Source organism: Scomber scombrus, chromosome 8 (genome assembly GCF_963691925.1).
Source record: "Scomber scombrus chromosome 8, fScoSco1.1, whole genome shotgun sequence".
NCBI lineage: Eukaryota > Metazoa > Chordata > Actinopteri > Scombriformes > Scombridae > Scomber > Scomber scombrus.
Genome location: NC_084977.1, coordinates 6,114,429 through 6,126,668, shown reverse-complemented (window position 1 = coordinate 6,126,668; position 12,240 = coordinate 6,114,429). Strand labels below are relative to the sequence as shown.

General features: G+C 37.1%; 1 protein-coding gene across 3 annotated transcripts; it reads right to left on the bottom strand.

The window, feature by feature from the left end:
- Positions 1 to 4,531: 4,531 nt before the first annotated feature.
- LOC133984897 (kynurenine--oxoglutarate transaminase 3-like) lies at positions 4,532 to 11,473 on the bottom strand. Of its 3 annotated transcripts, XM_062424399.1 has the most exons (15): positions 11,401 to 11,473; positions 10,429 to 10,469; positions 9,938 to 10,028; positions 9,429 to 9,490; positions 8,385 to 8,529; positions 7,752 to 7,901; positions 7,582 to 7,668; positions 7,353 to 7,475; positions 7,117 to 7,237; positions 6,799 to 6,875; positions 6,622 to 6,711; positions 6,348 to 6,534; positions 5,340 to 5,413; positions 5,141 to 5,227; positions 4,532 to 5,009 (listed from the first exon to the last, which is right to left on the bottom strand). In XM_062424399.1, exons 3-15 carry the CDS (start codon positions 10,025 to 10,027, stop codon positions 4,953 to 4,955), a joined length of 1,350 nt encoding a protein of 449 aa, XP_062280383.1. In that variant the 5' UTR covers position 10,028; positions 10,429 to 10,469; positions 11,401 to 11,473; the 3' UTR covers positions 4,532 to 4,952. The 3 variants fall into 3 exon arrangements, with proteins under 3 accessions (XP_062280383.1, XP_062280384.1, XP_062280385.1); XM_062424400.1 differs by lacking the exon at positions 10,429 to 10,469 and having other exon boundaries at positions 11,401 to 11,444; XM_062424401.1 differs by lacking the exons at positions 10,429 to 10,469; positions 11,401 to 11,473 and adding an exon at positions 11,221 to 11,384.
- Between the last annotated feature and the right edge of the window lie 767 nt (positions 11,474 to 12,240).

The window sequence follows — 12,240 nt, the reverse complement described above, 5'->3', positions numbered from 1 at the left end:
ATATATTATTATGTCTGATGGTTAAAGCTCATCTTTAAATGCCACATTCTGAAAATCACACAAGAACTTTTCAGTCTGAATTCTTACTTGGATTTTCTCACTTGTAATTATTGTACTTTTATTCCTGTTGTTACAGATCTTTAGGATGACTTGGAGAATTCTTACTGAAACATGATGGATGCTGCATGAGGAAACACAACAAACTCAATCTGCAGTGTTTTTATAGGCAAAGTTTACGTAGCTTAGTCATGACCTAGCACCATGGCATGTGTTAACTCAGTCATTTTCTATTACACATTCCTATGTGTAATAGGTCATTTCCTATGTATCATCATGTACATGTATAGGAGCTACTGTGAGTATGTCATTTATTCAAAGGCAGTGGGAACTGCCAATTAAACTTGCACATGTTCTGTCACATCTTGTTACAACTGAAACAAGTGTTTTAGGTTCAGAAGCACTTTCTACAAAACAGCTCTGATTTGTATGGATTCATTGATAAATAATCACTATGTGTATATACTTGTATCATTATAAAACTCATGTTCAATTTCTGAATAAGAGCGCATCCTTATTCACACTGTTGATATGAGCATGACTTATATATTTCTACCTCATTGACGCAAAAGTCTTAAGTTCTAATTATTGTTACTAAAAAAACCTTAAAATATCACAAACACAAATAAAATGATTTTACATCAGAGAATCTAAGTTTACACTGTATACTGCATCACTGTGCAGTGTCAAAGATTAGCTTCAGTCAGATGTACTTTGTCTCCCTCAAGTGGTGAAAAGGATCACAGCTGACTGTGCTCCAAACTGAAGTGTGGATGTGTTGATGAATCATTTACAAGTATTAATCTCATGAATAAACCCGTTTTCTGAGCATTTTATCAAGTCACAGCAGGAAAAGTGCAGATGTTAGCTAGAACTTTAATGATGGCTGCATTCCATGTAGGTGAGACTGTTCTAGTGACCTCCAGGCTGTAACTGCTGACTGAGGCTATTACATGTATTAGAGCCATCGTTAATGTTATTCATTTCACCTGCGTCAAAGTGAATTGTCATAACAAGCAGCCTGCAACCTTACAAATGTGATAATTGTGTCTGAGTAAAAAAAAGATAGCTTCTCAGTTTTTTGTTGTCTTTTCTGTTAAACAGCAGAAATTAAAGCTGCATTAAACTACGACCAGACAAAAATGTGTCAATTTGACTTAAATCAGATGTTTTTTAATCATTGGCTGATTGATTGGAATTTTCCTCTTTGTTTAATAAAGAGCATGCATTACACACCTAGATAAGATATATTCAAAAATATATTTCAAATTTTTTGGTCAGTTTCCTCCTGTTTCCACTGCACACTCATCTTTCTGTATGACAGAAAAATACACTACAATGTGTATGTACATGTACACGACTGGACAGGATGCAGCAGGCTGACAAACATTATTGTCATGGAGGAGCAGATGTCTGGAAAACTTTAAAAAGGGGATGTTGCTGAAGAAATATCAAGGAAACAAAGCAAAAATGTACCCAGAAAATCCACACGTTAAAAAATAAAAAAATAAAAAAATCACACGGATGATGAAAAAAAAGGAAAAAACAACAAATAAATCTGCATCCTCACAGCAAGATGCTATACACTCTCTCCTTCCTATTCTGGCTGTATAGACCTTCTCAGTCTCTTTTAACTAAGCATACCATCTACTCAGGTTACTGAATGGTGAGTTACACTGATACAAAGCTTTCTAAACATACAGAACATTATTAATATAGGATTTCTGGTACTGCTGACAACCCCAATATTCTGTGGTGCACCAAACAGTTTTATCCTTCATACCTAAACTACACAAACTAGTGCACAGTCAATCACTGCATAGAGCGCATAATGATGCATATTTGCTTTCACCATAACTGATTAAGCTCAGGATATGCCCAACCATCAAACACATATTCAAAAAAGAAAAGAGAAGCCTTTCAACAAAACGTTACATTGTGAAACACAACTTTCACTTAACTGCTATTTGTGTAACATGACTGATAAAATAATAACTGAAATATTGGACTGAATAATTAGTCTAACAAAACCACTGGTAATGTTGAGAACCAGAGCCTGCTAACCTGTTATATTGCCTCTTTGTGAGATAAAATAAGACATGATTTGTAAGTGTTGAAAATCTAATACATTTAGTTTTTATATGGCAATTTACAGAATAATTCATTTAGTCAACAGAATTCCATCAAATAACAGCACAATATGATCTAAATGAAAGTCAATACATCAAAATATCACCTGGCTGTACTGCTCTGATGGAGATATTGCCTCTCTCAGCCTGAAAAACCCAGTGAAACGTGTTCAGTACATTGAGGGATACTGGTGGTTGAGGACGTGCTTCAAATCACCTTCACATGCCGTTCATCTAATCATCTGGCCAGGCCCTGTACTGGAAACTCTGAGGATATTTACACTTATTCTGACTGAACTTCGACAAGCAAAGTAATGAAACTCTCCAAGATGGATTCAGTCAGACAGAATGAGGGATTGACCTTTTATTTAGGAAATCTTGTTTGTTTATGAACGGCTTTATCACTGCATGGTGACGTGCAGATTATTAAGTGTAAGGACATTGGCAAAGGTTAATGACAGTAAAATGTTTGCTAAACTGAGTACAATTTACAGTTTTGTGGTTTGCACATAAACAGCTCTTGCAGTCCGTGTTTAAAACCCTGCCCACACTATTTCCTGTCCTCTCTGTAGTGACTGTGCTTGACTGACAGCAGGTACTTTTTGGTACCTACAGTTTGGATACACATACTGTAGCCTATACACGCAATTCCCAACATAGCTCCACCCGGATTTACACTGACAGGAGTTTTAAATCAGTTATTTTAACTGAAAACTCCCGTGTGGGTGTGCAGGGCCTTTAGATCAGCATGTTTCTGTGTAAATATTACCCTGAGATCAAGGTGTGTTACAATTTCTCTGATAAACTTGAGTAACAACTTATTTGTCCAGACCAACTGTCCACAATCTAAAGACATTACGTTTATTGTCATAGAGGACTAAAAACACAAGAAAATAATCATATTAATGAAAATGGAAACAAATAATTCGGCATTATTTCCATTTTTTTTTAAAAAGGGGGGGGGCAGTCAATATCTTAATCAAGTAATCGATTAATCGTTTTTCTGCATTGACGAGTCAAAATGTAGGGTGAAGTAAAAGTTATTCAAACACATGAAAGTCAGCTACAAGTTATGTTGGTCACATAATCATTATACATATTGACTGAAATTCAGAAAGTAAAAGATGTGAGTTGCTTTAATCTGTCAATGAAACTTTAAACAGATATTCAAAGGTAGCCACAAAGGTAGTCATAGTCATATTACAGCATAGAACACAGTTCGGGTTCACAGTTGTGTTAATGTTGTAGGCCTACCTGCTACTTTTTTTGAGTCTTCAGGTGAACTGGAGTTCCTTTGTGAGCAGCTAAAGAAGTAAAGTAACCCAGTTTACTGCTCCTGAGATGATATTTGATCATGACACGACCTGCAAAGCAAAACAGGTTTATGTTGCATTCATTCCAACGGCATTGTTTGTTTTCTTAATGACTAAACTAGCTAGCCTTTACTTACCAGGGCCCTCTTCCATAAAGCAAGATTACCAAATATGTTAATTATGCTGGCAAACTAACCTATGCTACAAGTTCCTTATGTTTTTCAACTACACAATGACCTGAGATGGTTTAATGGTCAACGACGGCGTCAAGGCACCGGCGTAGCTACGCCGTCGTTCCGACGCAGAAAATCAGGCTTAAGACAGCAGGTTTCCCGCCAAAACTCACAGGCGCAGGTAAAATGTTGGATCCGTTTCCCCACAGCGCCTCCTACTGGATCCAAGAATTACCATTTGTAGTCATGACAAAGGATTAAGTAACTAAAAAGCCATTTTAAATAGACCTCATTTTAATTCTATTTGGCCACATTATCAATCACGTTTAATGGTCAATCACAGATTTTTCACTAAAGTTAATATTATAGTGAAGTTGGCAAAATTCGTGAAACTGCAGCATCTAATAATTGCTTACAAGCCTCAATCATTGGTCTAATTAGGAAAATCCTTTTGTGAAGCCCTTTTATCACATTTTATATCAAAGGAATATTTATACATATTGTCCAGCTGTACCAACACACTATAATGAGCTGAAGACAAGTCATGACTTCAATATGAACGCATCTACCAGCCTGTGGTGGTGTGTGTATAAGCTATAGTCTATAGAGCAGGACTATATCATGCATTTGAGTTACTGTGGAAAATGATACTAATTATGAGGTTCCAGCACAGATAAAGTGCCATGTTCATAAAATGATGTAGTTTTACTTATTCTGTTGATCGCATGGCGTTGGCATTAACAAAATAATCCACATGTATCAGGTGCAACTGGTGAAAACTGTTTTGTGTTATGCAAAGTGCAAGCAGCAGATACCATCATTAATAATCTGTATGTCTACACATCAAAGAGGCTCAACACTATCTTGAATCATTTTATTGGAAACTTTAGAGATTACAACACAATGTTCAAAGTCAAAACAATTCCTCTTTTGTGTCTCTAATGTTAATTTTTTATGAAAATAATGAACAATATTAAATCAAACAGTACCAACGACAATAGGAATGAATAAGGGATCATTTATAATTTATCCACTGTGTGACAATGGATAAAAAAACTAATCTCACTAGTTACCACACTAGTTATCTCACATCACACCCATCATTTGCCAAAATGATTCATTTCACTTGACCTGGAACCATCATCATGTCCCTTTAAACAGGATACAGTTCAAAGTCTGGACAAATCATTTTACAATTAACTGTCCAGTTTCTCTCCATTTCCAGTTTGTGCAGCATGTTGCAGTCTAAACGTACTCAAGTCCTCTGACACTGCATCCCATTAAATCTTATTCCAGTTTTTCAAGATGTTCTCTGCTGCATCAAGAGTACTATCTTGCTGTTAAGAGAAAGACAATACAAGGTTATGAAAAAATATTGTTTTTCTCAAGAAAAAGGGAAAAAGCATTACAAGAGATGTTTTTAGATCTGTTGTGTTTCTGTCTTGTAGCAATCAGTTTTTGTGTTTACCTTAATGAAACAAAGGCGAATATATTTCTCAAACTGATTCTTGGACTCATCTCCAACAAACGCTGTGACTGGAATGGCTGCCAGTTTCTATGTCAAACATATTAATAAGGACAGGAATAAACAAGTGGAAACTGAATGGATCCAATGTGAGCTGTGACCATTAAAAAGCATACTGTAGGGTAGCATACTGTTAATTTACCTTTTCTTTAATCATCCACTTTACAAACTTGTAGTCATAGGCTTCATCATCAGTCATATGTGACAGATCCTGATCTACAATGAACAAAAAGCAGCAGTCAATATTCATTTGTGGATTTCGACAACCAGTTCACCTGCTGATCCAGTTCCAAGATGGTAAAATAAGAGGACTTATTAAGTTTCAAGTCTCAAATTTAATACATTTCTTTAATTAAATCACCTCTCCTATTTATTAATATAAAGCAATAAAAAAAACAGTAGTAATTGATTTAAATAGTAAGGGTATGTTAGAGTACACAGATATGTCTAATGGTATTCTTGAAGATGTCTGTGGGTTAAGTCTTTTAGATAATAAGTTATAATGTATATTATACTACAAAAATGGTGTAGCCAGTCTACAACTTTGGTCAAATAATTCAAAAACTAACTGATGGAGTGTTGTTACATTTTGTTAAAATACTGATATATTCCAAAAGATGAATCCTAATGATTTTATAGATCTGCTGACTTTTCCTCTAAAGACACCATTAGGTTTACATTTGTGGTATTGAGTGAAATGTCTCAACAATGGTTTGGATGGATTGCCATGACATTTGGTGCAGATATCCATGATCCCAGTCAATGACTACTGAAGCATTCAAGGAATCCCTGGCATTTCATCAAGCATCATCACCATATCCAATACTTTGGTTAATGACCAAATACCTCCAAAACTAAAGACATTTCTATCAGTCTTAGCTGTACTCTGTGTTTAGTGCTAATTAGAAAATGTTACCATGCTAACATGCAAAGCTAAGATGTTGAGTATGGTAAATATTATGGTTTTACCATTTAGCTCAGACCACCACTGAACCAAAGTATAACCTCACAGAGCTGCTAGCATGGCCTTGCACAAAACTACTTAAAGCAAATGAGAAATTAAATAATAAACAAATGTTAACATAAAAAAGGTACTGTAGACGTCCACATTACATGCAAGCAACACTACGTTAAATGTGCAATAACTCACTGAGAGATGTGACATCCACGAGCATGAAGTAGCCTCCCTCTGGGATGACCGGAGTCATGCCGACCTCCTGTAAGATGGCAGCCATACGGTCCCTCTTCCCCTCGAGTTCTTCTGCCAGTGAGGAGAAGTAGCACTCAGGTTGACCCATCAGATCATAGTTCAGGAGCAAACCTTGTGCCACAGCCTCCTGATGAGGAACACACATAGACAAGCTATTACTTTGGCTTTCTCTTACCAATTTCATTGAGCATACATAAAAGGTTTGAAGGCTTACCTGTAAAGGTGTTGGGCAGGTGTACAGAGTATTCTGCATGACAGTCTGAAGATGCTTTATTAAGTGCTCAGGTCCTACAGACCAGCCAAGCTAGGAGACACAACGTTCAATTATTAGATGTGCATGAACTAATCATCGATTGTTAGAAATGGTGTTTCAAATCCACAGATTCCTCACTTTCCATCCAGTAACACTGAACGTCTTTCCTGCACTGCTGATAGTAATTGTTCTATCCCACATGCCAGGCAGAGTGGCTATATTAAAAGAAAAAAAGAATAGTAAAAACTCAATGAAATTACAAGTGTAAATGAGGTCGACGTCTGACCTTTTTTTTTAGGCCAGTAACACATTTTTTTGGGTGGAAGTTCTTTGAAAAGCAATCCTCAATACATACTTGGACTCTTATTTAAACATATTGCACATAGCAAATAAGCACTATAAATGCTAATCAGGGCAGGTTTTTTTGTTTATAATAATAATATATTGAAAACGTACCAATTTTGATATGCTGGTGGCCCTTGTAGATGAGCCACTCATAAACCTCATCACTAAAGCACAGAGTATCATGTTTAATACACAGGTCAGCGATCATCTGCAGCTCATCTCTGGTGAAAATCTGCAGGAAGATGATGGAAGCTGTTAAAAACACTTCATAACTGGTGCATTCAACTGTATGGAAAGGTACGTTTCTGAGTATCATGATCATGAGTACATATATATACTGTACATACCTTCCCAATAGGATTGTTGGGAGTGTTGATAATGATGGCCTTTGTCTTAGAGTTGAATTTACTGGCAAGCTCATCTGGGTCAAGACACCAGTCGGCACTTGTGATGGTCTTCTTTGCAGATTTCTGAAATGATTGCAGAAGAAATCCACAACATCTTCAAGACAATGTTGTAGCTGTAGTAAATACTGTTATAGAACATGAAGGTCAAACATCACTAGTTCAAACTTACAAGGCGTAATGGTATCAACACCGGTTTGGCCCCCGCCATTCGTACCATAGGCACATAGCAATCGAAGAAAGGTTCTATTATGATGACCTAAAGAGAATGAAGATGGTTAATGTTGGAAGTCTGTGGTAAACACCCAAGTATGACCCAGCAAGTGAAAACAATGTCCGTACCTCGTCTCCCTCTTCCACCAGTCCCTGCATGGTGCTGAATAAGGAACCATAACCGCCTACTGTGACTAGGATTTCCTTAAAGGGGTCAATCTGGCGTCCGCAGACCTTCCCATAAACCTGAGAAAGGGCCTTCACCAGAGACGGGTGACCCTATTGTATCAACACGAGATTTAAGTTACATTAAAACAGACAGTACATACATCATGTCGTGGATTTCTAGCATAGCAAAATATTTCAAGGAGTCGGAGACGGCGAGCACAGCAGAGCTCAGTGGTTGGTGGATACAAGATAACATAAACAGTTTACATCTCCCCCCCCCCCCCTGCATCACAAAATCAGACTGGGAGATCAGCCAGTCACCAAATGATCAACTGCTGTTTGTGACTGTTGTAATAACATTTCTTTGAACATTGTCCAAATCTGAGATAAACACTCCATTTATTCAAAATGACAGCTTACTAGTTGTAGCGGTAATGATTTTTAAGTTTTATTGCTTGTTTTTATAGTGCGGTATGCAAGCTCAGCACCTGCTTATGCAGGGGTCAAAATGAAAGAAGCCCTAAAAGTCTAAATCTTTGATACGATAAAGCTGCGTAACAAGATGAATTTGGCTTTTTAGTTAATGAGTCTTACAAAGCCTCTGGTGTACTGGTTCATCCTGTCCACCGACACCGCCTGCGCTAGTGCCTCCTTGACATAAGAAGGTGGAGGGATGTCTGGAAAGCCTTGTCCCAGGTTAACAATTGATGGGTCAGCTGCCAAAGAAGTGAACGCCACCCTGAAGTAACAGTAAAAAAAAAAAAAAACTATTAGTGGACTGCAATGAGATCACTGTATGTATCAGGACATAGAGCACATTTTTATCAAAAAGGTCATAAAAGGTTATGGAAACACATGTTATCTGCCTTTTCCATTGTGGGCAAAAATAACAGAAAACTCCATTACTACATTACCTCCCACTTGTGGTCCTTCATCTAAGCCTTTATTATCTTTAATTGATAGCTATTCACTCCATTCCAACCATGCTCCAAAAAGACTCCCTTGGAAGCAAACTCATTACATTAAGACATCACATCCAATATGTGCTTTCCTTGCTTCTTGGTTATCAATTATGAAAAGGAGGAGATGTGGTGTAATATATAGCAGCAATATTTATTCATTTGTATCAATCAGCTTGTGCAACTGTGCTACATAAATGGCCCAGTGGTGGTTGTGTGGAGAGGAGTGGATGGTGACAGTGGCTTATAAGAGGCTAATTTAACTGTGCAACAGTCCATCAGTATTATGTTCTGTGCATATTTACAGATATTCCCGATTTTAAAGAGGATTTTGACCATCAACAACCAAAATGAATCAGTGTAAGCATTAAAAGAAGAAAGGATGACTAAAATTCTGGGGACAGACACTATGTTGCAAAGTCATCCTCAGTCAACTGTTCTACATTTATCATGACCATCCTGCTTACAATTATGGTGTTTATAAATTTATTTTATGAATAAAATCCAGGTACACACACTATAATCAAGCACTAATCACTGTGTTTCTGGAGAGTTTGATATTGTGAATAATCGTAGCGTGGACATTTTCAACGTTAACGTGATAAAGACAACCGCGTAAAACTGCAATCTGATCAGATGTCTGTGATCGAAAGGATACATGTCATATTCTTCCACTTACCAGACATTCTTATCCAGTCCCTCAATTCTTTTGGAGTTTGTGTGCCGTGACGTCATTGTGTGCTGCAACACAAAGCCAAGACACATTAGATCCAACCAAACGTCTTATCCATTGCACAGTTACATTATGTTTAGCACTTTCTGCATTGCCAACTACCTTACTGTACTTACTTGTTTGTAGAAGAAGCAGTGTGGTAGGAGTAAAACAATCATCAACCACTCTAAACTGACACTGTTAGTATACAAGGACTTTGGTCCGTGGTGTCTGTCTGTATGTCCCTGCATAAATTGACTGCAGCACCCGAAAATTCTCCAGTGACACAATGCTATGACTCTGTTGGTGTTAACTGGTTGGAAGTGTTATTCATGTGCACCCAACACCCATCCTAGACCTTTTTAATAATGCCTAATGTATCGTCCTTTATGGGTATTTATGGTTGTCCTGACAACTTGTTTATCACAAACCAAATATTACACAGATTAATTTAAAGGATTTTACAGTGGACTTACCTGCGAGGTACAAAATCTTCTTCTGCAATGTATGTTAGCTGAGTGACATGCAAATCTTGAGCAAGTCAGGACCTGTCGTACTATGCTCATGCTGTGCAAAAAGAAATGAAAATGGAATGATGAATAATAGATAATAATCATTTATCTTTATCATGAACTCCTGTGTTAATAGTTAGTGTTCTATACATGTTTGCTCAGTTGTAGTGTCTCCTACTTTAACACAAAAATCACCATAGGTCTGAGAGAGTATATTCACTTTTCAACATACATTTGAAGAAAAATGCTTCAGGCTGAAAAGGAAAGCAGACTGACCGTCTAAACATGAATGACTGGTTTACCTTGATCCAAAGACTTGATAAAGTAGGCTCAGTTTGAACAGATAAACAAGACATTAATTACTAGTTAGTGAATCTGGCAATGCAACTACAAAAGCAGAGCACTGCATATTCATATCTGAATAATTATTCTGTTCTGTCGTTATATGTGTGTACCTTTTTAGTCAGTTGCATGAGGGATGAGTTCCATACTGATTCTGGGAAACAAAATAAGACTCAAACTTTTAGTAATTTTAATTGATTAGTCAAATAACAGAAAATGTAGGTAGAAAAAGAGAAGACAGGTAGGAAAAGTGCCCCAAAAAACTGCATGTTCCAGCTTCTCAAAAGTGATTTCCTGCTTTTTCTGTTTTGTTTTATACTTAAATCTGTATCGTAACTTTTGTATCCCGAGTTGCTTTTCCAAAATCTTATCTTATTGACAAAAATCATAAACACAAAAACAGTAATAAATGTAAGAACAAAAGAGGAAACTGAAATGTTAACATTTAAGGATAAACACTAAGTAAAAGGATAAAGCATGCATCTGTCCATTTAGCTGTAGAAAAGTTAAAAGACATACAGATATACATGCTTGTCAGTAATACTGCAGGCTTTATAAACCCTTCTGGCCTTTGCTGCATTCAAATGTTGCTCATGATTTAGAATAAAGCTGCATGTTTTCACAGAGTAGGCTCTAGAGAATAGTATTGGGCCCATTATTCACGCAATGTTTGGTATTTAGGCTGACTGAGCCTACAAATTTGCAACAGTAGATGGCGCCAGTGAGTAATATCAGACACAGCTACAACCACATTGTACTGCAAATACAATGTCATTATTTGGTACTGAGTGATTGACAAATGAAAAATACACTATCGGAGTCACACTGTGTTATTCGACCTAAGCAGTGACACGCAGGAGATATGTGTCAGTAAGACATGTGCTGTATTTTGCCTCAATACACACCGTCTATATAACGCTAGCACCCTCTAGCTAGCTTTAGCCAACAGTAGCTCAATAGACCTGTGGCTACATAGTGGACAAACTGTTCCGCTAGCTGGTTTTCTGCTGTATACCATCTTTAATAAAATAAATACTCAATGCACTGACAGAAGTTAAAGCTAAAAGTCAGCAGTCACAACTTACTCTTTACCAAGTAGCGGTCAGGTGGAGGAGGATATGTCGTCATACACTGCACACAGTGATGCTGCCTTCAAGACTGTCGGAAATTGGCAAGTTTTACATGTAAGCTACGGACATAAACAGAAGTAAACAGTGCATGTATTTTCAGGAGCACAGCAAAATACGCATTCAGTGTTTATCAGAATACAAATGACTGCTAATGTTCTTTTTAGTATTTGCTTAAACATTTGTTAATGAAGATGATAATTAGTTTAAATCGTATATCTGACACACATGTTATTCTCCTCCTACTGTCACTGCAGTAGTGTGTGATTTTTGTTATTTTGTTATTTTGTAACCCCTTCTCCGCCAGGGACCTTCATGTTATTTCCTCATATTACATAAAACAACACAGTACTCTCATAACAGACTGATCTAAAGGGGCTTTCTACATAGTAACCCTGAAAGCAGCACTGTCCCGAGCTGTGAGGTGATATCACGCATCTTTGTCAAAGCCCTGTAGTTTTAAGAATTATGATTACATAAGTGATGTTAATGGTTGCTTACTTTGTTTTTCTGTTTTTCTTTAGATCCACTGATCCATTTATAATGTCAAAACCAGGCAAATTACATGCATAGTGAAATGCCTTAGGTACTCAAATGACAGTTACAGTCAAGTGAGTAAAAACAAAAGTAAAGCAAACTCAAATATAGACTAGATACATGTACTATACACAGAATTGTGCAAATAGTTCTAATTCGGGGGAGGTGTAGTCCTCAATTAGTGGCAGACATGCTGCCTATTTCTGGCACTTTCCGGTGATACAAGCAGCTGATGTTCATGCCAACACAGCTGTCACTGTT

Bases quoted from the DNA above. Each gene is read 5' to 3' on its own strand.
- LOC133984897 (XM_062424399.1), bottom strand. From the start codon at position 10,027: ATGAGCATAGTACGACAGGTCCTGACTTGCTCAAGATTTGCATGTCAC. The intron at 7,902-8,384 runs GTAAGACTCATT...TTGATACAATAG, and splicing joins ACCAGTACACCAGAGGCTTT to GGTCACCCGTCTCTGGTGAA. The intron at 5,228-5,339 runs GTAAATTAACAG...TGTTTGACATAG, and splicing joins AGTGGATGATTAAAGAAAAG to AAACTGGCAGCCATTCCAGT.